Source organism: Dermacentor variabilis, chromosome 2 (genome assembly GCF_050947875.1).
Source record: "Dermacentor variabilis isolate Ectoservices chromosome 2, ASM5094787v1, whole genome shotgun sequence".
Taxonomy (NCBI): Eukaryota; Metazoa; Arthropoda; class Arachnida; order Ixodida; family Ixodidae; genus Dermacentor; species Dermacentor variabilis.
Genome location: NC_134569.1, coordinates 328,941 through 353,050, shown reverse-complemented (window position 1 = coordinate 353,050; position 24,110 = coordinate 328,941). Strand labels below are relative to the sequence as shown.

General features: G+C 46.2%; 2 protein-coding genes across 5 annotated transcripts in view; one reads left to right on the top strand and one right to left on the bottom strand.

Annotated features, from left to right (window-relative positions):
• The window catches only part of Rubicon (run domain Beclin-1-interacting and cysteine-rich domain-containing protein rubicon), a 415,700-nt gene that overhangs the window by 331,215 nt on the left and 60,375 nt on the right, over positions 1-24,110 (top strand). For all 4 annotated transcript variants that reach the window (XM_075679515.1, XM_075679514.1, XM_075679513.1 and 1 more), the window contains one exon: positions 12,338-12,638. In XM_075679515.1, coding sequence (XP_075535630.1) covers positions 12,338-12,638 — 301 coding nt within the window. The remainder of the gene's footprint in view (positions 1-12,337; positions 12,639-24,110) is intronic.
• LOC142571282 (uncharacterized) lies at positions 1,832-3,260 on the bottom strand. The gene has a single exon (XM_075679517.1). It carries the CDS (start codon positions 3,126-3,128, stop codon positions 2,724-2,726), a length of 405 nt encoding a protein of 134 aa, XP_075535632.1. The 5' UTR covers positions 3,129-3,260; the 3' UTR covers positions 1,832-2,723.

Here is a 24,110-nt window from a genome sequence, read left to right as displayed (position 1 = left end):
TAAATGACAAAACTTACTTTCTAATGCCCCTTGTACAGTAACGAATGCGATTTTTCATTTCAATTATTGAAGCCTTAAAGGCCCGGAGGCATTACATAAAGCGTAATGTAATGTAAAGCTTCGTCTGCCTCAAGGGAAAATGTCACAGCGCTGCGCAACTGAGGCACAGAAAGAAGAAGTAGATTGCGCGCACATGATATCGGGATACTCTGCGCCAGCTGGGCCTGGCCTGTGGCTTCCTCTTGGATCTTGGTTCACCCTGTAAATAAACATCTTTCGTAACATCTTTGGTGGACGTGCAAGGCAAATCTGGGACGATACTGAACGACCCATCTCTACCAACTGTCCGACGCAGTAGACGCTTGGCCGGTTTACGACCACAAACAGCGGACATGGCTGATTCAGGAGAAGGCAATGATGACCCCATGTGCGGTGATCCAAACGGCAGTCACGTGGGTCAGGCTGGCTACTGGACACCACTGCGAGAGCCACACACCTTTTCGGGGAAGGTGAACGAAGATGTCGACAACTGGCTTAAGGGGGGATGTGGCTTTGAAAATCAACTTCCTTATTTCTTCATAGATTTTGATTAAAATTGGCACAAATGTTTAGAATGTCTCCCTGATGCTTCCATAAAAGTTTCAGAGTGATACCTTAAGAACATTTTATTAAATTTGATTGAGCAGAATGTTTCAACCTCGAACTTTGTGAAGAGCCTGGGGAACATAAAAAACGTGATAGAAGGCTTGTTAAGTACTGATTGCATAGCTAAATGCACGCTGAAGGTCGTGACATTCTTGCTTTTGTTTTTTTCAACACAAATTTTTTTGGAGTGTCATTTTTTATGTTACCTTCGTATCAAGCACACTTTCAAGGTGAACAAATAGCCACATCATAAATTTATAAAACGTCAAGGCCCGAAAGCAAGAATGTCACGACCTGCACTGTAGCACAAGGAACAAGACAAAAAAAAACAGAGTCAGAATAGGCCAAACGGTAACAAAGAAATCAGCTCCGCAAACTGAGCAGAAAGGCAAAAACACAGTTTTGAGAAAAAGGCCTTCAAAGTTTTGCCTTGCCTCCACTCTCCTAAAATGCACCAGGATTGTAGTCCTTGGTGTCCTTAGCACAGCGGGGCTTCTTGGGCATGTGGCCTTTCATCTGATGTTTTTTCGATGCCTTTTTTTTTTTCGTAGGGCATCCTTTTCTGCAGCTCTTTGAAGGGAATGCTTTCCTGGCTTCAAGCCAAGTGAGGCACAAAACTGTCTGTATGCACGAAGCGTTCCAGCATTGTACTTGCAGACTGCCTCATTGACAGCTGTCTCCACTGCGATCAATGAAGCATTTTGCTCTTTTGGTAGAATTGACCAAATGACAGCGTGGAGACTCTCGGCTGCATTCTGAGTCTTCTTGCCTTGGCAACGGCTGAGTAGCTGAGGATCCGAGAGGCGTTGATACACAGGCAGCAACGCAGCTGAAACATGTGTTGCCAATTTGTACTTGTGTTCTGGCGGAGCTTTACCTTCAGCTTCTGCAGCCTGGTGTCTGCACCAGCTCAGGGGTCCTGGAGGGCAGAGCTCATGATGAGGGTCTTTATCTGTTGAAGTGATATGATAAAAGGTTGCCATTATGGCCCTTTGCATATCATCTACTTCACTATTGTTACGTATGGCCATGCCATAATAATTGGTGAGCTTTTTGATTAGGTCTTGGGTCAGGCCACCCTTCCCTCCAATTGGTTTACTTCTGCTTTTTGAGACAAGTGTTCGCAGGGCTGTACCGATCCTCTTTTTAACGTGATTGATACAGTCCTCTTTGTTGAATGTAATGAAGCCACAAGCCTTGTCTTCACAAAGGGCCTGGAAGGTACGGCTATCCCCATCACAAACAACACATGTGTAGCGGAGGTCATTCCTTTCCAGTGACCTTCTGAACAAGATCAACGCTGCCTCGACCTCCATACGGCTTGAGTTTGCATCGGTGTTCTTTTGGCACACGTGATTCTCTTTCCATTCACTGCAGCCTTCATCGTTTTCTTTCGGCCCAAGCGTGCATCCATGGCATCTGTTCGAGAGCACAACGCAGTCAAGCACCAGACCAGTGTAAAATTCAATTATTGTGCCCACACCAATATGGGATGCATGACCACGTGTCATCCATGTGCCGTCGTAGACTACCGTCACATTTTTTGTGAATGCCAGGTCCATTTCGCTGTAAACTTTCCGCACGGCTGCCACAGCATCAGAAAAGAGACTTGCTGCAGCCATCCCACCAGCAGGCCTGAATTTTGATTTCAGGTGTCTTTGGAATGTCTTATGGTGCAAGCCTCTGTGTGAAACGTTCATTACTGACCAAAAGTCAGTCAGTGCAGTTGCCCCTCTGCCGGTGGTTTTAATTGCTTGCATTGCACGCATATTCACGTCAAAAGCCTTACCACCCTCTACTCGCGGCGATGACCATTCACTTGCAACAACGCCGCAGGCATTGCAGGTCAGTAGCATTCGTGCAGCCAATCCATGCCTTGTTCCCAAATGAACAGTCAGTCCCGGCTGAGAGCATTCTTGGCACAAGGCATTCTTGTACAAAGCATTCAATGCTGTGACCTGCACAACCAAAAACTCATCCGCCAGCTCCACATTGGCACAACTTCCTCTCTCACCTGTGAGCTTCATTTTTCTTTCGGTCGCCGAAACAGAACTGAGTGATGCTTGCACTGTCTCGGCTCACCCACGAGAAGCTTCTATCGATATGTAGTGCGGTTCCAAGTGAGCCTGAATTGTACTGCCGAATCTCGACTGCGTTTCATCCACGTCCGAGGTGCTTGGTCGCGGGTCCGAGTCGTCGGCGCCCGAGGTGCTTGGTCGCGGGTCCGAGTCGTCGGCGCCCGAGGTGCGTCGTCGCGGGTCCGAGACGTCGGCGCGCGAGGTGCTTGGTTGTGGGTCCGAAGCATCCATACATTGAGGGAACTGCTGCTGTGTGTCCACGATGTCCGCGCCGCACTGAACATCAGCAGAATCAGCACTGGAAGCTCTTGATGACGCTTTACTTTTGGGCATCGGAGACTTGCGCTTACGGCTGCCAAATTGATGCGAAGTTTTGTATTTCTTCTTGTGCCGTCGCCGATCCATGATCACAGCCGAGATCCAACGCGAAACTACGCCACAGAGCTTCTGAGCCGCTACCGAAACTATGGAGAGGCTCGTGATACGGGCGATGGAGAACGTAGCCTCGGGAAGAGCAGACGACGCGCGGCACTTCGCCCGCCGTTGCTAGGGGCAACCGCTCCGGAGACCAACGGGGCCGCACGCTGCTGTCACGTGGTGCGCGCCGCCAATCAGGAACCTCCGCGAGACCTCGAAACTTTTGCTTTTTCTGCATTTGTTTTCTCTCGGAGGAGGCCGGGAAGGCGGCAGATTTGAAGCTGAAGAAATGCTCTTTCTGTTGCGACCAAGATGGCGGCGTTCGGTTGCGCCGTTACGGAGATGTCGTGGCTTGAAAAACACCGTCTTTTTCCAATTTCCGCAAAACTTCTCGTCGCCGTGGCTGATACAACAATTTTTTTAAAGCACTTCTAAGCGGTTTTCAGGGAAGATATTTTGCAATCAGGTAGAGAAAGGGTTATAAAAACTGAAAATGTGATTTTCGAAAAATCGGTTTTTCGGTCATTTTTCGCGATGCGAAAGCCGCGTCCCCCCTTAAACACTACAACAGACTGAGTCGCCACAACCACTGGAGCACTACGAAGTAGCTCGATAACGTGGTTCTTTTTCTCACTGGAACTGCGCTCCTCTGGTTTGAAAACCACGAGAATGTTCTGACAAGCTGGAATAATTTTGTAGAAGAATTCGCCAAGTGCTTCAGGGACCCGATCTAAGAAAAAGAAGGCTGAGCAGACGCTATCCCGACGAGCTCAATTACCTGGCGAAACTTGTACAACGTACATAGAGGCTGTTTTGAAATTATGTGGAATTGTCAGCGCCACCATGACAGACGAAGGCAAAGTAGGACATCTGCTTAAAGAAATTGCTGAAAATGTTTATAATTTTCTTATAACGAAGGAAGATCTTAGTACTCCATCTAATCTGAAGAAACACTGCTGGACGTTTGAAGCACCGAAAATGCAAAGGATTGGACCAAAGTTCGGACGCTTTGACGATGTCACTACTATTGCAATTGTGTCCGTCCCAACCCACGACTACATCTCCTCGGTAATTTGGCAAGTGGTTAAAGAAGAGCTTGAATGCCTTAAAGTTGTTGACAGCGCTCATGTGTACCATTAGTGTGCATTTGATGATCGCTCTCATGTGCCACCGGCCACATGGGCACACCAGAGTTACCGAGAGCCTCGCAGGACCTATGCTGAACGTCCGGAGAGCAGCAACTTTCCACCGTAACCGACAAGCCTGGGACGCCGGCAAGATGCACCACGATTTGCTTCATGGGCTCTTCCCTCCTACAACCAGCCTGAGAGTTCGTTTCTAGACCTGACACCCATGACACCGGTGTCACCCACGACAAGTCGCGACGCCCGCATTTGCTACAGCTGCGGTGTGCCTGGACACATTGCTAGGTATTGCCACCACCGCCAGCAGTGTGCTCCACTGTTTAATTCCTATACACCCCGCGTGCCCACTGACGAGCCCTGGCCGTATCCCAGTTCCTTCCAACGGCTGCAGCAGGGACGCGCAAACCGCAGTGACTCCCCCGTTTCCGAGCGCAGCCTCACACCACCACCAACACAACAATGGTGCTCTCCATCACCTCGTCATCGCTCGTTGCCACTGGGAAACTAGCTGGTGTGACCGACGGGGGTGAGGCAGCAATATATTCATTTGTGGAAAATTGTTTAAAAACAAAGTGTATGTTTTAGTTGACAATGTGAGTGCTTTTGCTTTAGTTGATACCGGGGCAGCAGTTTCTGTTATGAGCCTGTCCTTCAAAAATCGTCTTGGACAAAAAGTTATGTTTTCTTAGGATCGGAACGCTAACTTTCGTAGAGTTGGCGGGGAATGTTACACCCACTTGGGGTCTGTTCTGTCTCAGTTATGATGGGGGGGGGGGGGGGGACCAGACATTTAGAAGTGAATTTACTACAACGCATGACATTATTTTAGGAATTGATTTCTTGGGTGAGTGGGGGGCAACTTTGGATTGTGGAAGTGGCGCAATTTCTCTTCGCCGCGACGCACGAACTTCAATGGCAGATAACACCAGTGATGCCGCCGACGTTCTTTCCTTGTCACAAGATGTGTGTCTGCCCCCTCAGACTGCAATGTTTGTACCTGTCAATACTTCTTGCCCTCATACTGGTTCTTGTTGTAGTTCAGCCAAGCCCGATTATAAAAATGCGCTCGAGAAAAATGTGATAGTCCCTTGCTCCCTCGTTGTCACCACTGATGTTTGTACTCGTTTGTGGACCGTGAACATTTCAACCCAATCCATAACATTGCCGCTAGAACTTAAACTGGCAAGTTTTGATGAACAAGCCATTGTCAGCGTCGGAATGGTCAAAATGTCAACTGCCGGGAAAAAAATCCAACCTCGATTCCAGCCATGATAATTCTGCTGACTAAGTGCATAATCAACAAGTCACTGTCTTCTAGTGAGCAGTGTCTGCTTCAAGGAGTGCTCACTCGCTACGCCACAGTGTTTGATTTTGCTCAAGGTAAACGAGCGCCCCATACATCACTGGCGTCTCGTATGCAACACCGCGTCCATACAGGGAAAGCAACGCCAATTCGTCAGAAGCCTTATCGCATTTCACCTTCAGAGAGAAAAAACATCGCCGATCAGGTCGAAGAAATGTTACAGAAAGGAGTGATCAAGGAATCATGTAGCCCCTGGGCTGCTCCTGTGATCCTAGTCAAGAAGAAAAACAACTCATGGAGATTGTGTGTGGACTATCGCCGCCTAAACACTGTCACAAAAAAAGATGTGTACCCCCTACCACGAATAGACAACGTCGTCGACTGCCTCCACTCCACATCGTATTTCTCTTCTGTGGATTTACGGTCAGGATATTCGCAAATTCCCATGCGCCCCTCAGACAAGGAGAAGACAGCCTTCGTGACACCTGATGGTCTCTTTGAGTTCAAAGTTATGCCCTTTGGCTTATGCAGCACTCCAGCGACATTCGAGCGATTTATGGATACTGTGCTCCACAGACTGAAATGGGAAATTTACATGTGCTATTTAGACGATGTCGTTATCTACGGCCGGACATTTCACGAGCATAATCAGCGCCTGTCGGTCATTCTTGACTGTATCCAGCAAGCTGGCCTTATTTTAAACTCGAAGAAATGTCATTTCGGTGAGCGTCAAGCCCTTGTACTAGGCTTTCTGGTCGACAAAGACGGCATACGACCGGACCCTGAAAAGATAACAGTGGTTCGCGACTTCCAACAGCCACATACAGTGAAAGACCTGCGAAGCTTTTAGGGGCCTTTGCTTATATTTCCGGCGCTTTATCAAGAATTTCGCACAGCTTGGATCTCCCCTCACGTCTCTCCTTCACAAATTCACCCCATACTTGTGGACTGCTGACTGCAAGTCAGCGTTCCAACAGCTGAAATTTTTGTTGACTTCTGGACCAGTTCTGCGGCATTTTGATCTGGAGGCATCAACTGAGCTGCATACTGATGCCAGTGGTGTAGGTGTTGGTGCTGTGCTTGTTCAGCTCTGCGGTGGCCATCAGCATGTCATTGCCTACATTAGTCTGACACTTACAAAAGCGGAGAAAAACTACACCATTACTGAACTCGATTGTCTAGCATTCGTCTTCGCCATTCAGAAGTTCCGTTCGTATCTACACAGCCGCGCATTCATGATAGTGACTGACCATCATTCACTCTATTGGCTCGTTGGGCTGCATGATTTGTCTGGCCGGTTGGCCCGCTGGGCCTTGCGCCTTCAAGAGTACAGGTTTTCCGTTAACTACAAGAGCAGACGCTGTCACAGAGATGCTGATTGCCTATCCCGTCTTCCTTCGCCGCACACTAAGGCTGACAATGATGACTTCGATGACTACCTAGTTTCCATCTCTTCCGACTTTCCAGACCTGAGTACCTTTGAGAGAGAGCAACGTTGTGACCCTACCTTGAAATTCCTACGGGCAGCTGCATGTGAGCCAGCAGGAACAACACCGTTTACTTTTCGAGATGGTTTGCTGCACAAAAGAAATTACTCGGCTGATGGTCCTCCATTGCTTCTAGTTGTGCCTGAAAACCTGCGCCCTGCTGTCCTTCGTTCCATGCATGTCGATATCACGTCCGAGCACCTTGGCTTTGCACACATACTACACCGACTTCGACAGAGATCTTTTTGTATGTCGCCAGCTGTTCTGTTTGCCAGCGCCACAAGCAAACGACGGCTCCAGCAGGCTATTTGCAACCAGTTAGGCCACCGACGTTACCCTTTGAAAAAGTTGGCATCGACTTGCTCAGCCTGCTCCCAAAGACGTCAGCTGGCAACTGCTGGATTATAGTATGCGTAGATTACCTTAATGGCTACACGGAAACGGCGGCACTTCCATCTGCCACTGCAGCAGATGTCTCTTCATTTTTGTTGCATCACGTCATATTTCATCACTGCGCTCCCCGCGTTGTCATCAGTGACCGTGGACGGCAATTCACCGCCAACGTCGTTGAAGAACTTTTACGTTCTGCTTATCGTCATTCCACTCCTTACCACTCACAAACCAATGGCCTCACGGAGCGGACGAATAGAACCCTTACCAACATGTTACCAATAGCGTGGCAGCTTGGGCGAGTTGGTATGTCATGACTTTCTTAGGCTTGTAGCGCAGCTCAGAAAGAGCAAAAAGGAAGGTGGAAGGGGTAATGAAAGGGAATGGAGGACAGAGTGAGCGCTCACTCTGTTCTTCGTTCCCTTTCATTACCCCTTCCATCTTCCTTTTTGCTCTTTCTGAGCTGCGCTACAAGCCTAAAAAAAGTTATCAGTGTATGTTACTGCTGACCACAAAAATTGGGACGACATCTTACCTTTGTAACGTACGTGTACAACAGTGCCAAGCACGAAGTTACTGGATATGCTCCATTATTATTGCTGTACGCACGCGCTCCCCAGAGCTTTCTGGACACTATTCTACCTTTATCGTCTCAAGAAGATCCTTCAATCACCCAAACTCTGTGTCGTGCTGAAGAAGCACGTCGACTGGCGCATCTTAGAATGTTGTCCTCACAAGGCAACAGCAAGATTCGCTATAATGTGTGGCATATCCCCGTCAGCTTTACTTCCAGTGACTATGTTTGGTTGTGGACACCTGTTCGCAAAAAGGAATTGTACCGCAAGTTTCTCGCCACTTACACAGGACCATTCGTTATACTCAATCGCTTGAGTGATGTGAAATATGTCATTGCCAAAGTGACGGCAAGTAATCGGCGTTCACATGCGACGCAAGTTGTTGACGTGGCCAGACTCAAGCAGTACCATCACAGGTCCCTTTAACTCGCTCAGCGAGCTTCGTCTGCCTCAAGGGAAAATGTCACAGCGCTGCACAACTGAGGCACAGAAAGAAGTAGTAGTGTGTGTGCATGTGATCTCGGGGTACTCTGTGCCAGCTGGGCCTGGCCTGTGGCTTCCTCTTAAACCTCATTTCACCCTGTAAATAAACATATTTCGTAACAATATGTTCCAGCAGTTTAGACGAGATACTGGTTAGAGAAATTGGATGATAGTTCTGATTATTACTGATTGATTGTTGGAAAAGTAAGCTAAGTATTGCACTTGACAGGGAAATGGTGTTTTTAAGTAATTTGCTGCTGGTTTGATCGCAACCAGTCAAGGAGGATATTTTTAGAGCGTGTATTAGCCCAGAAGAACTTCACTTTGGCCTAATTTGTGTTTACTGCATATCATATTGACCGCAAATAAAGACAGGGACAGAGGGAGAGAACACATAACACAAACACAAACCACAAACCGCCTGTGCTGTTTATGTGTTCGCTCCCTCTGTCCCCGTCTTTATTTGCGGTCAATATGATATGCAGTGTTAGCCCAGCTATTCCATCAGCATTAATTTGGATATCGGGTATTCTGGTCAGCGAGTGATGTGGTAATTCGGTAGAACTAAAATTTATAGCAGGAGAAAATACTGATGTGAAGAAGTTGTTAAGGGATGTAGCACATTTTTCAGTTTCAATTAGTACGTTGTCGTTGTCTGATAGCTGGAGCTGAGTTTGGTGCTTAGGCGGGGAGATAATCTGAAAGAATTTATGAGGGTTAGACTGATGGATCGATAAGAGGTCAGTTCAAAAAAATTTGTTTTTAGAAGCTTTCAATTCCTTAAGGTATTTCTTGGCACTTAGTTCGTACCTATCCCAAGCTCTGCGGTTATTAGTTAACATTGCTTTCCGATAATGGCATTTTTTTCTTATTAAGCAGATGTTTCAGGTGCTGCATAAACCACTGGTTATCTTTCTCGGTATTTATAAAGCTAGTAGGGATATATATGTTTTGTTAAGTTTAGCATAGTGTTTTTATATAATTCCCAATTGGCGTTGACCGAGCGAGCAGAGTATGACTGTCAAAAATCTTCGTAGAAGAGTTTAAGTTCACAGTTAAATGCTTCGAAGTTAGCTTTCTTGTAATCAGTGATTAATTTTGGCATGGGGGCTTTCCTTTTTAATGGTAATGAAATGCCGATATGAAGTACGCTGTGGTCGATAAAGCCAAGGAGCGAAGTTGATGTACAAAGCTTTACATCATCTCTTATAAAGTACATGTAATGTTTGCAACAGAGCAATAAGTAACTGCTACTAACTGCAAAGCTGTTCCAAAAGGTTGTTAGACAGTAGTCAACACTTATTGTAGTTAGTTTAAATAAGGATCAGCATTGCCAAGTTGTTTGGAGGTGTATCTGCTGTGTAGAATGACAAGTGCATGCCACTTGTCCTGAAAGGGGGCAGGCTGATTCAAGAATCTTTAAAGGGACTGTGAACAACTTTTTATCGAAGAAATGCATTTGAAGTTAAAACAGGCTATTTCAGAAATAATTTACTGCAAAAAGTACTTGGTTGCATTGAGTAAAAGCGGAGTGTATGATCTTATTCGTGGTGCTTCCACTCCTTCTTCAACAACTTACACTGTGAAGGCTACGGCAGAGCAGGGCAGCCCCACAAGGCTCCGCTTACTGGACGTCACCGTGGCACACAGTTAAAATTTGATTTTGGATGTTTACATAGATGGCACTTCTTCCGATTTTGGCGCCTACGACATGCCAGACATAAAGCTTTTGCCAAATTCAGTTGTTCTCGATGAGCTACAGTGCTCTCAGCCACCGCACTCGTCGTGACACCCCGCGGTGGCTGCAGTATCTGTGCTATGTAGCAGACCACAACTGCATGCAACTGTAGTGTGTATGTGCAGTGTTTGCTTTGTGCACAATGGGGCTTGAGTGCACACATGCGCTCATATGCTCCAGTCAGGCCATGCTGCATGGTGCATACCTGCTTTGTCCTGCACCAGCTTGACCAACGGGTAGTAGCCACATCGAACTTGCACATTTTGAAGGGCTACCAATAGCTTAATACAAAGCGAAGTCTGCTAAGGCATCTAACCAGGAGTGGCCAGACCTTAGTTTGGCATGGTTTGAGGTTAGTTGAGTGTTCAAAACTAGTTGAAATTCGTGAGACCCAACGGTTACAACACCAATAAGCAGGGTGGCCAAAGTTTAATTCCTATGCAGGCGGCCGCGGCTGAGCATGAGCAAACAATAGTCGGTTTCTTCCGGAAGTACAAGTACGTAATGCTTATTTATTTATTTATTTATTTATTTATTTATTTATTTATTTATTTATTTATTCATTCATCATCACCCTCAGGGCTCACAAGAAGGATTATAGAGAGGAGGAGCTTTAGTATATCAGTACATATAAAATAAATACAAGAAGTAGTGAAGAACATAATTATATCGCAAAGAAAATACAGAAACTACAGGTAAATGAGCACAGAAGTAACACAGCAAGAAGAAACACTTAAAATCAAGTAACAAGAATAGAAAAACGAAAACACGGAATAAAAGCAATGAAAGAAACAATAGCAATAGGTGACAATGCGGTAGTGACGCACTTTTGAAGTAGGTTTATAATTCGTTTTTTAGTGCTCTGTGAAAACGATCTGTATCTGTGATAGCGACTAGTGATGCAGGCAGGCGGTTCCACTCGAGACATGTTCTTGGCAAGAATGAGTGTGAGTAGGTGACTTTGCATTGCACAGGTACATGAACTTTGAAGCAATGATCGACACGTGCGGAGATATAAGATGCTGGTGTAATGTACCGGGACTTGAGCTCGTGGTTATGATAGTAGATTTTGTGAAAGAGGGTGAGACGAGATAATTTTCTTTGGGAAGAGAGACAGGGAATGCTAAGAGCAAATTTCATGTTAGTAATGCTAGCAGTACGATGATAATTGTTAAAAATTAATTGGACCGATCGATTTTGCACACTTTCAAGGATATTTATTAGAGTAGCATGCCCAGGGTCCCATATCAAGCATGCGTATTCGAGATTAGGTCTGACATAAGTGACATAGAGTTGTTTTAGTTTCGGTGGAGCTAAAGAAAAGTTAAGTCTCAGATAGCCAAACATGCGGTTGGCTTTCGACATAATGTATTCAATGTGTCTTTTCCATGAAAGATTGCTAGTAGTATGCACACTGAGATATTTATAAAAAACTGCTGGGTCAAGGGAAGTATTATTAAGTACATAAGCGGGGCAAGCTGACTGGTTACGGGAAATTCTCATTGTTTTGCATTTAGAAGTGTTTTGTTCCATTAGCCAAAGTGTGCCCCATGCACTAGTGTTATTGAGATCATGCTGGAGTGTTAAAGTATCGTTAGTGCTTTCAATCTTGTGGTATGCAACACAGTCGTCAGCAAATAGACAAATGGAACTCGCGATTTGGTTAGGAAGGTCATTGATATAAATTAAAATTAAAATTTGAAAGCAGATTTTCACTTACTTCAGCCTGTTTATTAAACTGGGTCAATGAATATACACAATAACAGTAGGAAGAAGTGCACTGATCTAAACATCCTTCTTGATTGATGTCAGCTAATTGGCCAATAGCAGCCACATATGGGAATTTGCTACATTACAAAATAAAGAGTCCAGAAAGAGTGAGGCGCAGGCTTCTGTTGAAAAGAGAGGGTTTGAGAAAAAAGTGTCGTTGCACTCTGCTTGCAAGCTCCATGCGCCGTGCAAGACTACAAAATTTGGTTGAGATGCTCACAGCAATGTATGCTATCCATGGACTGTCTATTTCACCAAACCCAAGGGGTGGACCCCTTTAATATTTGCTGAACTAAATCTGTGCAGCTCAGCTGGGTCGCCTGCGCTACTGTGAGTACCTGGGCAAGCTGTTCTGCCATTGTTGCCATAGAAACAGCCGGGCAGTGATCCCAGGGCGTGTGCTGCAGCGCTGGGACTTCTCACCTCACCCGGTGTCCAACTTTGCTCGTGACTTGCTTGACCGCATGGCTGCCGACCCTCTTTTCAATGTGCGCGACCTGAATCCAAGCCTCTTCCGGAGGATCAAGGCGCTGGACCGGATACGGCAGTGTCGCATTGCACTACACTATCTGCAGCAATACATCCACTGCTGCCGGCATGCCACACGGTGAGCCTCGTCTCGTTTGCAATAGCTTTACAGACAATCTTTTTCATCTACACTCTGGAAAAATTTTGACGCAGCATAAGTAATCTCTGACCATTTCTGCTGGGAATTAATGGCATGAGCTGTGTTTCGAATTGGAGCACAAGAGGAAGAAAAGCCACAGTACTAAAATTTATAATTAAAAATATTTCTCATAGACGCCACTGTATTTTTCGTAGCCTCTTTCTAAAGTAAAGTTAATATAACTTTATTGAATTTTACATTGCTTTAGCACATGAAACAAACCTTGTTGCAAGCTTTGAAAGAGTGTATACTTGATGTCAAAAGATGGTTTCATGGCCAATAACATAACTTTCCATCACACAAACATAGGCGGACTGCACTTCCTATCTTGGAGGTAATCTGTGGTGGGTGCAAAGTTTGGGTGATCCGAGATGACTGGTGGCTTCATGTGCACTGTGTTCCCATGCACCTTTTCAAGTTTTGGAGATGCATTGAAGCGAGAGGTAGATGAAGCATTTCATTCCGTATGCCTGTGCTCTTCATCACGGCAGCGTTGTGGTAGCGAGCGATTGCGATCAAGTGAGATATGTTCATGTTTGCCTGTGCATGCGTGATACCTTGCTTGTTGATTTAATTAGTAAGAGTCTTTACAGCAATTCATACTGCCGATAAAACTACAAACCTTCATGTAGTTGTCTAATACTTTGCTGTTGCTATCAATGCTTTTTGGCCTTTCGGGCGGCGTATTTCCAACTGCTCGTAGGTACGGCGGGGCGTGGAACTTGCAGAGATGACGGACGTTTGCGTGCATGCACGAGTGAGAGCGGGTGCAAGAGAGGAAATGTGGGGAGTTTTGCTCCTTGAAAATACGACTCTGCCTAGGTACTACGGAGGAGTTTCTTGGCGCGCGGTATATGCGCTTGTCCCTAGGTGTGCCGGCAGAAGTCGTGGGGCGCAGTTGTGCTGAACTTAGCATCGCAAGTTGGCGGCTTGACGCAATCATATTTAATCGATCATGTTTTTACTAATGAAAACAATGTGTCATTGTTTCGCATTATTGGCGGCGCCTCCACTACACCAAAGCGGAAACGGGGATATCAAAGCTAGAAGCCCGACTGGTCTGTGGGTTGGGGCTCGCAGAGGCCTGCGCGTGCCAGGGGAATATAAGATCGGCTGTCCGCGATAGCGGACAGCCAATGTTTTATGCGAACACCCCCAGGCACGCTTTGGCCTCTGCGGCCCCAACCCACGGGCTGCCCGGCTTCCAGCTTTGATCCCCCCGCTACCGCTTGGGTGCCCCAGAGGTCCTGCGCCGCCTGCTTTAATATAACCTCAGGTGCCTCCGTTTGCCGGTTACATGTGCCCTCCTGGAGCAGTGCTCGTAAAAAATCTGATCTATCGTTGCGACGAAAAAAGTGACCCGCGACTTATAAAACAGCAGTCAGAACATTGTCCCTTCAGACACAGTGATCACCAAGCGGCGTCCGCGCCCACTGCCTCACCGCGCGGGCAGCCAGCGGCGGAGCGTATAAACCAACTCGACCGAACTCCGCAATGCCGGCATGTCTAGGGGACAAACGAATACAACGCGCTCTAAGAAACCTCCTCCGTAGTGCCTAGGCTGAGTCATATATTGAAGGAGCAAAAGCCCCCAGATTTTCTCTCTCGCGCCCGCTCTTACTCGCGCCTGCGCAGAAACGTCGAGCTCCGTCAAAAGTGGCACGCCCCGCTGTATCTACGAGAAATTCTAAATACACTTTCAGGTGAAAGTGCAACTTTTCTTTTTTTTTTTTTGTTACAATACCCTGAGGGCCCACTGGCAATTGTTGAATTGATGAATATGAACCACTTCTCTTGTCTGCGGTTACTGTCAGCTGTAACGTTCTGCGTGCCTTGCCCTAACTTGCGTAATCCTAGCATTTTCTATGTGAATTCTTGTTGCACCTCTAATGCTATAACATATCTTGTAACGCAACAAAACACCGTGCGTCATAATATAGTAGACGTATTCAGCTCTACTATTTGCTCATTATTGGACTTGTGTATTTGATTACCGTATTTACTCAAATCTAACATGCACTTATTGCCATATCCAATATCGCCATCGGCATTTCAAAATGGCTGCCGTAGCTATCTCCATGGCGCTGTAGTAGTACACCGCCTGTTACCTGTTTTCTGCGTTTGCTCTATCAGCATGAAAGTGCCCTCTGCAAAGACACACAATGCCGTAATTAAAAGGAAAGTGATCAAGTGTGCTAAGATGAACGGAAATCAGGCCACATCACGGGCATTCGGAGCTCCTGAAACTTGTGTGCGAGACTGGCGCAAACAAAAGAGGCGTTCTACTCCATTAGCTGCTGCGTACGGCACGGCCGCAGCCCCTATCTTCAAAGTGTTCGGCATCTGAAGGTGATCTACGCACACCACGCTGTGTTCTCATTGTTTAGTTCGCCTTGAAGCAGCAGGCCGCACAAAGGTCAATTTGCTCACTCCTGTTACCGCACTTCCTCACTCCAGCGTCTTGATAGAGTTTCCGCAGTTATTGAGTGAGACGTATTCATGTTTGCTTGTGCCCGCGTGACGCCATGTTTGTTAATTTAGTTAGTAAGCCAATGTTTAGAAGTTCATACAGCCAATCAAACTACTATTCTTACTTTCCATATAGCTTTCTACTAATTTGCTATTGCAATCAATGCATCGCCTTTCAGGCGAAACTGCGACTTCTTCTATTTATCGCAATGGCAAACGAGTGCGCGTTACAATCTAGGGCATCTTTCGGGAAGGGGGGGTGCGGGCTCGGAAAACGGGTCCGCATTAGAATCGAATAAATACGGTAATTAAATTTTTTGTTGCACCTTGTACCACTGTTGCTTGAGATAGTCTGTTTTGTTTTTAGGTTTTATGTTCTTTATGTAACACAGGTGCACCAATATTAGGGCGTAAAGCTGTTCTTGGGCACTTTCAGAAAATAAATAAATGAAATGAAATTATATATTTATTCATAGACCCAATACTACAAACAATCCATAATGCCCACTGAAATTTCGGATGCCGTACCGGATCTTGCTTGATTTATTGGACATATGCCCGTGCAACGTCCAAATTTACAATAAACTTGGCACATTAAATAAGCAATAGACAGCAGTATGCTGGTTGGACCCGTATTCATTGACTTTGTTAAGGCATTTGATTACATTAACCATCGAAACTGGCCTACCATTACATTTATTTAGCAATTGCATTAATAATTGGTCACATATTGTTGAAATTAACAATGATTGATCTTCAGCAAAAATAACTGATTGAGCGTTATCACAGGGGTCTATACTTGGGTTTGTACTCTTCCTTTTATTCATTAATGATCTACGCACAGTATCTTTAAGGTGAAAAAATACTCAGCGCAAACACCCAGGACAACCAATAAAGGAGAGACGAGACAAGCACTGGCGCTGACTAACAACTGCTTTATTCTTTTTACGATCTTACGACAATGCATATATATATATTGCAATTCGTCCACCTGCACATCATCCCTACTCTGCGGCTAGTGCCTGGGTACCTCTGTAGCTTTCGATTGCATTCTCCCAGTTACCATGTTTGGTGATACGGCATTCAGAAATTGCCAATCAAAAATTGTCAAGCTCCTTTAGTGTTTTTGTGCCTCATTTGACTTTGCCCAACCATCATTGGGCCGAGCGTCCGCAGTCGTTCACCGTATCAACACCAGCCAACAAACATCATTGCGCCAGCATCCATATCGTGTGTCGGCCACTGAACACCAGATCATCGACCAGCAGGTTGACGTCATGCTGCAGCTTGGCATCATCCACCCCTCTAACAGTCCCTGGGCATCTCCGGTTGTCCGCGTTAAAAAAAAGATGCCTCTATATGGTTCTGCGTCGACTATCGCTGCCTTAACCGAATAACACACAAAGATGTCTATCCTCCGCCACGCATCAACAATGCCTTGGACAGTCTACAGGGAGCGGAATTCTTTTCCTCGCTGGATCTGTGCTCCGGGTACTGGAAAGTGCCAATGACAGAGGCCAATCGCCAAAAGACAGCCTTTGTAACACCTGATGGGTATATGAATTTACCGTCGTGCCGTTCGGCCTCTGCAACGTGCCTGCCACATTCGAGCACATGATGGACACCATTCTTCGAGGGCTGAAGTGTAAAACGTGCCTGTGTTATTGAGATGACATTGTGGTTTTTTCCACCCACTTTGCATCGCACCTCAGCCACCTCGAACAAGTCCTTGCGTGCCTCTACACTGCAGGACTGCAACTAAATTTGAAAAAAGGCTACTTCGTTGCTCACACGCTTACTATTCTCGGCCATGTAGGCTAAAAAAACGGTATCCTCCCGGACCCCATAAAACTTTGCGCCATATCCGAGTTCCCTAAACCAACCAACATAAAAGAGCTTTGCAGCTTCATCTGCCTATGCTCATATTTCTGATGCTTTGTCCGTAACTTTGCCTCTATTATCACTCCCTTCACACAGCTTCTCACTGGCAGTTCTGACCTGTCATCTATATATCGCTATATCATCTATATATCGCCTGGTCCCCGGCGTGCCAAGACGCATTCCAAGAACTACAACGCATTCTCACCTCGCCTCGAGTACTGCAACACTTCGATCCCTCTGCTCTAACTGAGATCCATATGGACGCTAGTGATGTCGGGCTCGGTGCTGTTCTTGCACAATGCAAGGATGGCTTTGAAGAGTATGTCATCGTGTATGCCAGCCACACCCTTACTAATACTAAGAAGGAATGTCTGGCCACCATTTGGGCTATCAGAAAATTTCATCCTTATGTGTATGGGCATCCATTTGACATCGTGACCGAGCATCATGCGCTATGCTGGTTATCTTCACTAAAAGATTCAACTGGTCAGCTCGTCCGTTGGGCATTGCGCCTATAAGAGTATGACATCCGCATTGTTTATCGCTCAGGCCATAAGCATTCAGAGGCAGGTGCTCTATCTTGGTCACCCCTCCCTTCTAGTCCTGTCCACTCGTCTATTTCCACCTGCAGTGCCTTCAACCTCAACATTTCTGACATGCCATCAGAGCAGTGCAAAGACCCATGGATCTGTTCGCTTATTGACTTCCTGTCTAGCCAGTCGCCAGCGCCGATCTCTCGGATGCTCCATCACCAAGCCGCGCACTTCATCATTCGGGATAACCTGCTGTACCGCCGCAACTACAACTTCAGTGGCCACAAGTGGTTGCTTGTTATTCCTCGACAACTCTGCTCCGTTATCTGCACCACGTTCCACAATGACCCACAATGCGGCCACGCTGGTGTATTAAAGACATATACTCTCGCCTCCAGCTTCAGTACTACTGGTGCAGTATGTACTTTTTCGTTCGCCAGTATGTTCGGTCATGCCACATATGCCAACGATGCAAGACGTCAACTCAACATGCCGCCGGCCTCTTGCAACCTTTACCACGTCTCGCATGAGCGTTCGACCGCGTCGGCATTGACCTGTGCGGTCCGCTTCCCAGCACTCCAAGCGGCAACCTCTGGGTTAATGTTGTTATCAACCACATCACGCGGTATGATGAAATTTCAGCCCTAGCTTCTGCCTCAGTGACAGACTTCACCAGTTTTATCCTTCGAAACTTGATTTTATGCCGTGGAGCACCTCGAGAATCACTGAGCGACTGCGGTCGCATTTTCCCCTCCGACATCATTTCAGCATTGCTTAAAGAGACACTAAAGTGAAACAACAAATCAGTTAGGCTAATAAAGCATTGTTTGAGAACACTGCAGGCAGTCATTTCAAAATAATAGTTTGATTATTAGATGAGAAAATGAAGGTCTAAGTATCAGTATTTGAATTTCGCGCCGAAACCTCGATGCCGCTACGTCAGTGTGACGTCAGGGATGCCAAAGTATGTTTTCGCATTTGGGCTGCGTTGGCTGAGTAAAGGTTCCCGAAACTTGCCATGTTTAATGTTTGGTTCCTTTAGAACACAATGTAGTCGATCTGTACCCTTATATAGTTAAGTAGGCCCTAGAACATGCCATTAAAATTAAAAGGGGGCACAACACCACTGCAGGAATGGCGCACTCACCCTTAATAATGTTTCAGGTGGCCGTGCTGACGATTGTGCCTGTGGCTGCGTGCCCGGCAGCTTCAATGACCGTTACTGCATGCACTGCGGATGCATCAACAAGCTGGCCTCCCCCGGATCTTTTCGACTATTGGATGCCACCAGTGCTTTTTGGCCAGGCTTCCCACGTTAGCTGGTGACCTGTATCTACATCTACCGCTTCCGCTATCAATCGTGGCCTCAGTCTACATAAGGATTCCTCGGCAAGCACTTCACTGGGGCACAACATCGCTGCAGGAATGGCACACTCACCCTTAATAATGTTTCAGGTGGCCATGCTGACGATTGTGCCCGTGGCTGCGTGCCCAGTAGCTTCAATGACTATTACTGCATGCACTGCGGATGCGTCAACAAGCTGGCCTCCCCCGGATCTTTTCGACTATTGGACGCCGCCAGTGCTTTTTGGCCAGACTTCCCACCTTAGCTGGCGACCTGTATCTACATCTACCGCTTCCGCTATCAATCGTGGCCTCAGTCTACATAAGGATTCCTCGGCAAGCACTTCACTGGGGCACAACACCGCTGCAGGAATGGTGCACTCACCCTTAATAATGTTTCAGGTTAGATACCTTGATTGTTTTTCCGTTCGGAGTAGCAACCGTTGCCTATTCGGGCTGTTGTGCCCCACTGAGCTCTCTAACTTGTGTAAGCGTTGTAGCAGCTGTGTAGCAATGTGTGTTAAAATAATGGCTCTGCTTCTATCTGCCGATGTCGAGACAAATCCAGGACCTTCTACCGAAGAATTGTTAACTACTGTTTTGGAAACCGTAACAAGGATTGAAAGCGGGCAGGCAGATATGCGTAGTGATTTACACGCACTTAAGCACTGGCAAGCATCTGTCAACGAGGAACTGCAACAGCTATCTTCAAGAGTACGTGTTCTTGAGGGTGACACGTCATCGCTGAAAAAAAAAACCAAAGTGCATTGCCACTCCGCCCGCCTGAAGCTATTAATTCAATATCTGAGCAAATTAAGGCTATTGAATCAAGATGCGATGATGCGGAAAATCGGCTAAGGCGATGTAATCTCCTCTTTTTTGGCATCCCCAACGATTCCAATGAAACATGGTCAGCGTCAGAAGGCAGAGTCATTGATATTTGTTCAAAAGAGCTTTGCGTTACGATCGAATCTTCACAAATCGACCGTGCGCATCGTCTTGGCAAATATCAAGTGGGTAAATGTAGGCCGATTATTACTAAATTCATCTTCTTCAAGGATAAGCAAAGAGTAATAGAAAAAGGTTATAAGTTCAAAAATATTAATTTTGCTGTGCATGAAGACTTTTCATTGCAAACACGAGTAGCCAGAAGAAAGTTAATAGAATTTGCGAAGTCCAAAAATGTGCCGTTTAAACTAGCCGTCGATAAACTGCGCATAGAGAATACCGTGTTCACTTACTGCGCTGACACTGACAGTGTTATTCAATCATCTAGATAGCAGTTTCAAAGGCCGGCAGTCTCATCTGATTGTGATCCACCTCGTAATCCACGTGTCCATAATGATGTAGCGCAGATTTCAATATCTTTCACGAATATGCGCAGTCTACTCCCAAAACATGTCGAAGTTTGCTCGCATCTAGAAAACAGCAATTGTGATATCCTACTAGTCGCAGAAACATGGTTGCACTCCGATATCTTATATGACGAAGTCCTACAGCCATCAGTTGACTACAGCATCTATCGTAAAGACAGGGATGGAAGAAGGGGCGGCGGGGTATTGATAGCCGTCAAAAAAGACATTACTGCCTTTCTACGCTTGGTGTGGCTTCTTCTCTCACGTCCGTGTCAGTTTTTTTTTTTTTTTTTTTTGTGTGTCGCGCAATATCATTTAAGCAATAGATTGCCGACTTCCCCACAATGCTGCTCTCATCTACTGCCTTTCCACTTGAAATTTAAAGCCCACTTGAAATAACCTGGGTCTGCATTCCATCTTCACATTCAAAGAACGTATTTGGAATATGTTATCAACCACCAGACAGTACAGAAACGTTCGCGTCTTATTTGTGTGAAAATCTTTGCGAAATTACTACGAAATTTCCTAAAGCTAACATATTCTTATTTGGTGATTTTAATTACCCAGAAATCGACTGGGCTAACCTAACGTCACCCTGCCAACACTCCAACGATTTTGTAGCGCTTGCACTAGACTTTTCTCTAGTGCAAATGATTCAGAAACCCTGCCGTGGCAATGGGGTGTTTGAACACCCCATGTGACTGTCTTACATTTTCTGCACATGCTCTTTCCTGTATATATACACATGATGTGGCAACGCTATAAAATATTGTTGGAAGTCAGCGCTGTGTATGTCGTCTATCGCTGTCCTTGTTCTTCGCGCTGTACATTATTTTTGATTCCGTAGTTATATGCACACGTTTCATTTGTACCATGTGACTTGACTGTCATTCTCTATCCTTGCAAGCAGTTTATAAATATACATGCATTTGCAGTTCTTTGCCGGAGTTCGATGAGCCATGCGTGTTTGTGATTGTCCAGAGTGTTGTTGTACTTCTTCGTTTGCTTGATGTTGTTCGGCGTCTTTCGATTCAATTTTCTTTTTTTTTTCAGTTGTTTGATTTGTTGTTAGCTATGTTTTTTGCTCCTGTTTTCGCTAGATGTTGTCTCTCTTTCCCCCCTCACACAATACTCCAGTTGGAGCCTGTGAGGTATGTGTATGTATGTGACGGCATGATGGCGCGACAGAAAATTCCAACCGAGAATCACATCGTGGGAGCAACAAGTTAACACAGAGAAATCAGTCGAATACCAAATGTCTCGAATCAGCACCCTGGCAGTGCACATAGCGACTGGCTGAACTTGTTGTGCACTGGCTGTTCTAAGCAACAGTACCGAAGGCATCATGGTCGATTTCCGTAATTCACGGCAAAGTTTCTCACTAATCACAGATACAGCAGCACCTGTATTGACGAGCGCAAGACATTTGATGCCATCAACGGACACTTCAATAACGTTAGCGGGGGAAAAACGAGGACTTTGATGTTCTGACGATGACGCAGTTCGTGCCTCAGGAACTGCGGAAATCAGTTTTCCGCCTCAGTAGTACTGGCACTGGGCCTACGACGCTTGGGTGAGAGTGAGCGCCGACGAGGGGAAGGCGAGTGACAAGTACTGTAGAGCTGTGACTGCAGTGCTGGTATGTCATGAGCAGCGTAGACTTCCGGTGGTGGTCGCTGAGGCATATGGAATGGTCGGAAGCCGGAGCTGGGTGGTCGCGCGGTGCCCACGAAGGCCGACAAGCGCCAGCGGCAGAAGCATGCTACATGTCCCGGTGTATCGCAGGCATAGCATATTGGGCAGTTGTCAGCAGTGCGCCAAGGATTTGTACCTTGCTGCTGTGCGCTGAAAAAGGGAGCCACCGGCTGGCGAGGCGAAGGCGGAGAAGAGAACACCGGCTGGAGAGGCGCTGAAGGCGGAGGAGAGAGTCCCAGCAGACAAGGCGCCCGTGCAGCAGCTTCACCATACGTCAGAGGCGCGGCCACGGGAGCCGGCTGACACGGAGGTGGAAGAGCTTCGGTCACTTGCTCTTGAATTACCTGTCGGATCGCTGGATCCAAATATTGAGAAGGCTTCTCCATGGTCGGCAAAATCGAGAGCTGTCGCGCGACCTCCTCGATCACAAATTATTTTATTTGTGTCAGCAAAGCTGTGTGGTTGTCGCCAATAACCAATGCTGCTAACGAATCTTCCGTAGGCGGTGGGCGCCGAGCTAAGATGCGTTGTTTCTGTAGCTCGTCAAAACTTTGGCACAAATTGATAACTTCGGCCACGGTACGCGGATCCTTTGCTAACAACATTTTAAATGCGTCCTCATCAATGCCTTTCATAAAGTGTTTTATCTTTTCCTGTTCCGCCATTGACGGATTCACGCGCTTACACAGGTCAATGACATCTTCGATGTAACTTGTGAACGTTTCACCGTGATGTTGCGCACTCCCCCGTAAGCATTGTTCTGCGCGAAGCTTGCGCACAGCGGGGTGCCCGAACACTTCTGTGAAACTTGTCTTGAATGTGCTCCACGTTGTGAAATCGTGTTCGTGGTTTCGGAACCAGAGGTTCGCGATACCGTTTAAGTAAAACAGCACATTGTGCAACTTGGTGACGTCCCACTTGTTATGCTGGCTCACCCGTTCGTAAGATGACAACCAATCCTCCACGTCATGATCATCGGTGCCGCTAAAGATGGCATGATCACGCTGGCGCAATGCACCGGAAACGATGATCGTCGAAGGCTGTGGTGCATCTTTCTGGGTGGTTTCGTCAGGCATGGTCGCAGCAGTGGGTAGCGTCCGGCTTCGGAGTTCCAGTTTTCAACGTTACCCTGCAGCTCCACCAAATGAAACGGGGTTTATTGCAGCTCGTTTGAGGGATCGCAGGTACCTCTAGATCACGAGTCCTAGCGCTTCGCATCAACAGCCCGAGCTCGGGTCTCGCACCGCAGTGGTGGCAGTCCGCACTGTGCCACATGCATATTACCCACTACATAACAACGTTGTTATATTGACATTTAACTGTATATTTGTACACTGCACCAGTGCTAGTAAACACACCAGACTTAACAAAACAATAATTACAGTCACTGACCTAGTCAAAAGTATTATAGTACTAAACTTAAAGATAACGCACTTTAATGTGTGCTCTTTAGGTCTGATTATGAAAATTCTGACATAATAACATAATAATTCATTATAATTCTGACTAACATAACATTAAACAGTAAACATGGTTTCGTGACTAACATTAACCCTTTGAGGGTAGATTTTTTTTTCCATATGCGAATGCCCAGGGTTGTTTTTTGTTTTTTTATTGCAGATTCCAATTCTTCTTAGGGACTTATTTCGGAAAGAATTTATTGTAATTTTTCTAGGGTGGCCGTAAAGCGAGAAAAAAAATAGTTTGCATTGGTATATATGTACTCTTCATTCATGAATAACAACAATCAAAAAGGAAATAAACTTATAAGAATAAAAAATTTGATGCCTTTTATAGTCTAAGGCTTTGAAAATGCACACACGAGAATATTTCGCAAGATTCAAATGTTCCTGCTCTTAAACTAATATTGTCACGTGGTGGTGACGTTAAGAACACAGTAGCAATACTGTGAAAGGCAAAACTAGATTTTATTGGGCGAACCTGTGCCCACAAAACAGGCTACACTTATAGCACAACGAGAGCGGCGAATACAGTCGGCGATCGTCGAAAAATCTTATCAGCGGGTCAAGCGCGTCGGCTTTTATAGATCAGTCGTCGAATGTTCCACATTAACCGATGGGACCCGCATGTCTTCCACAAAGTTCGACACTATTCGCGTCGCGCATACATGCAGT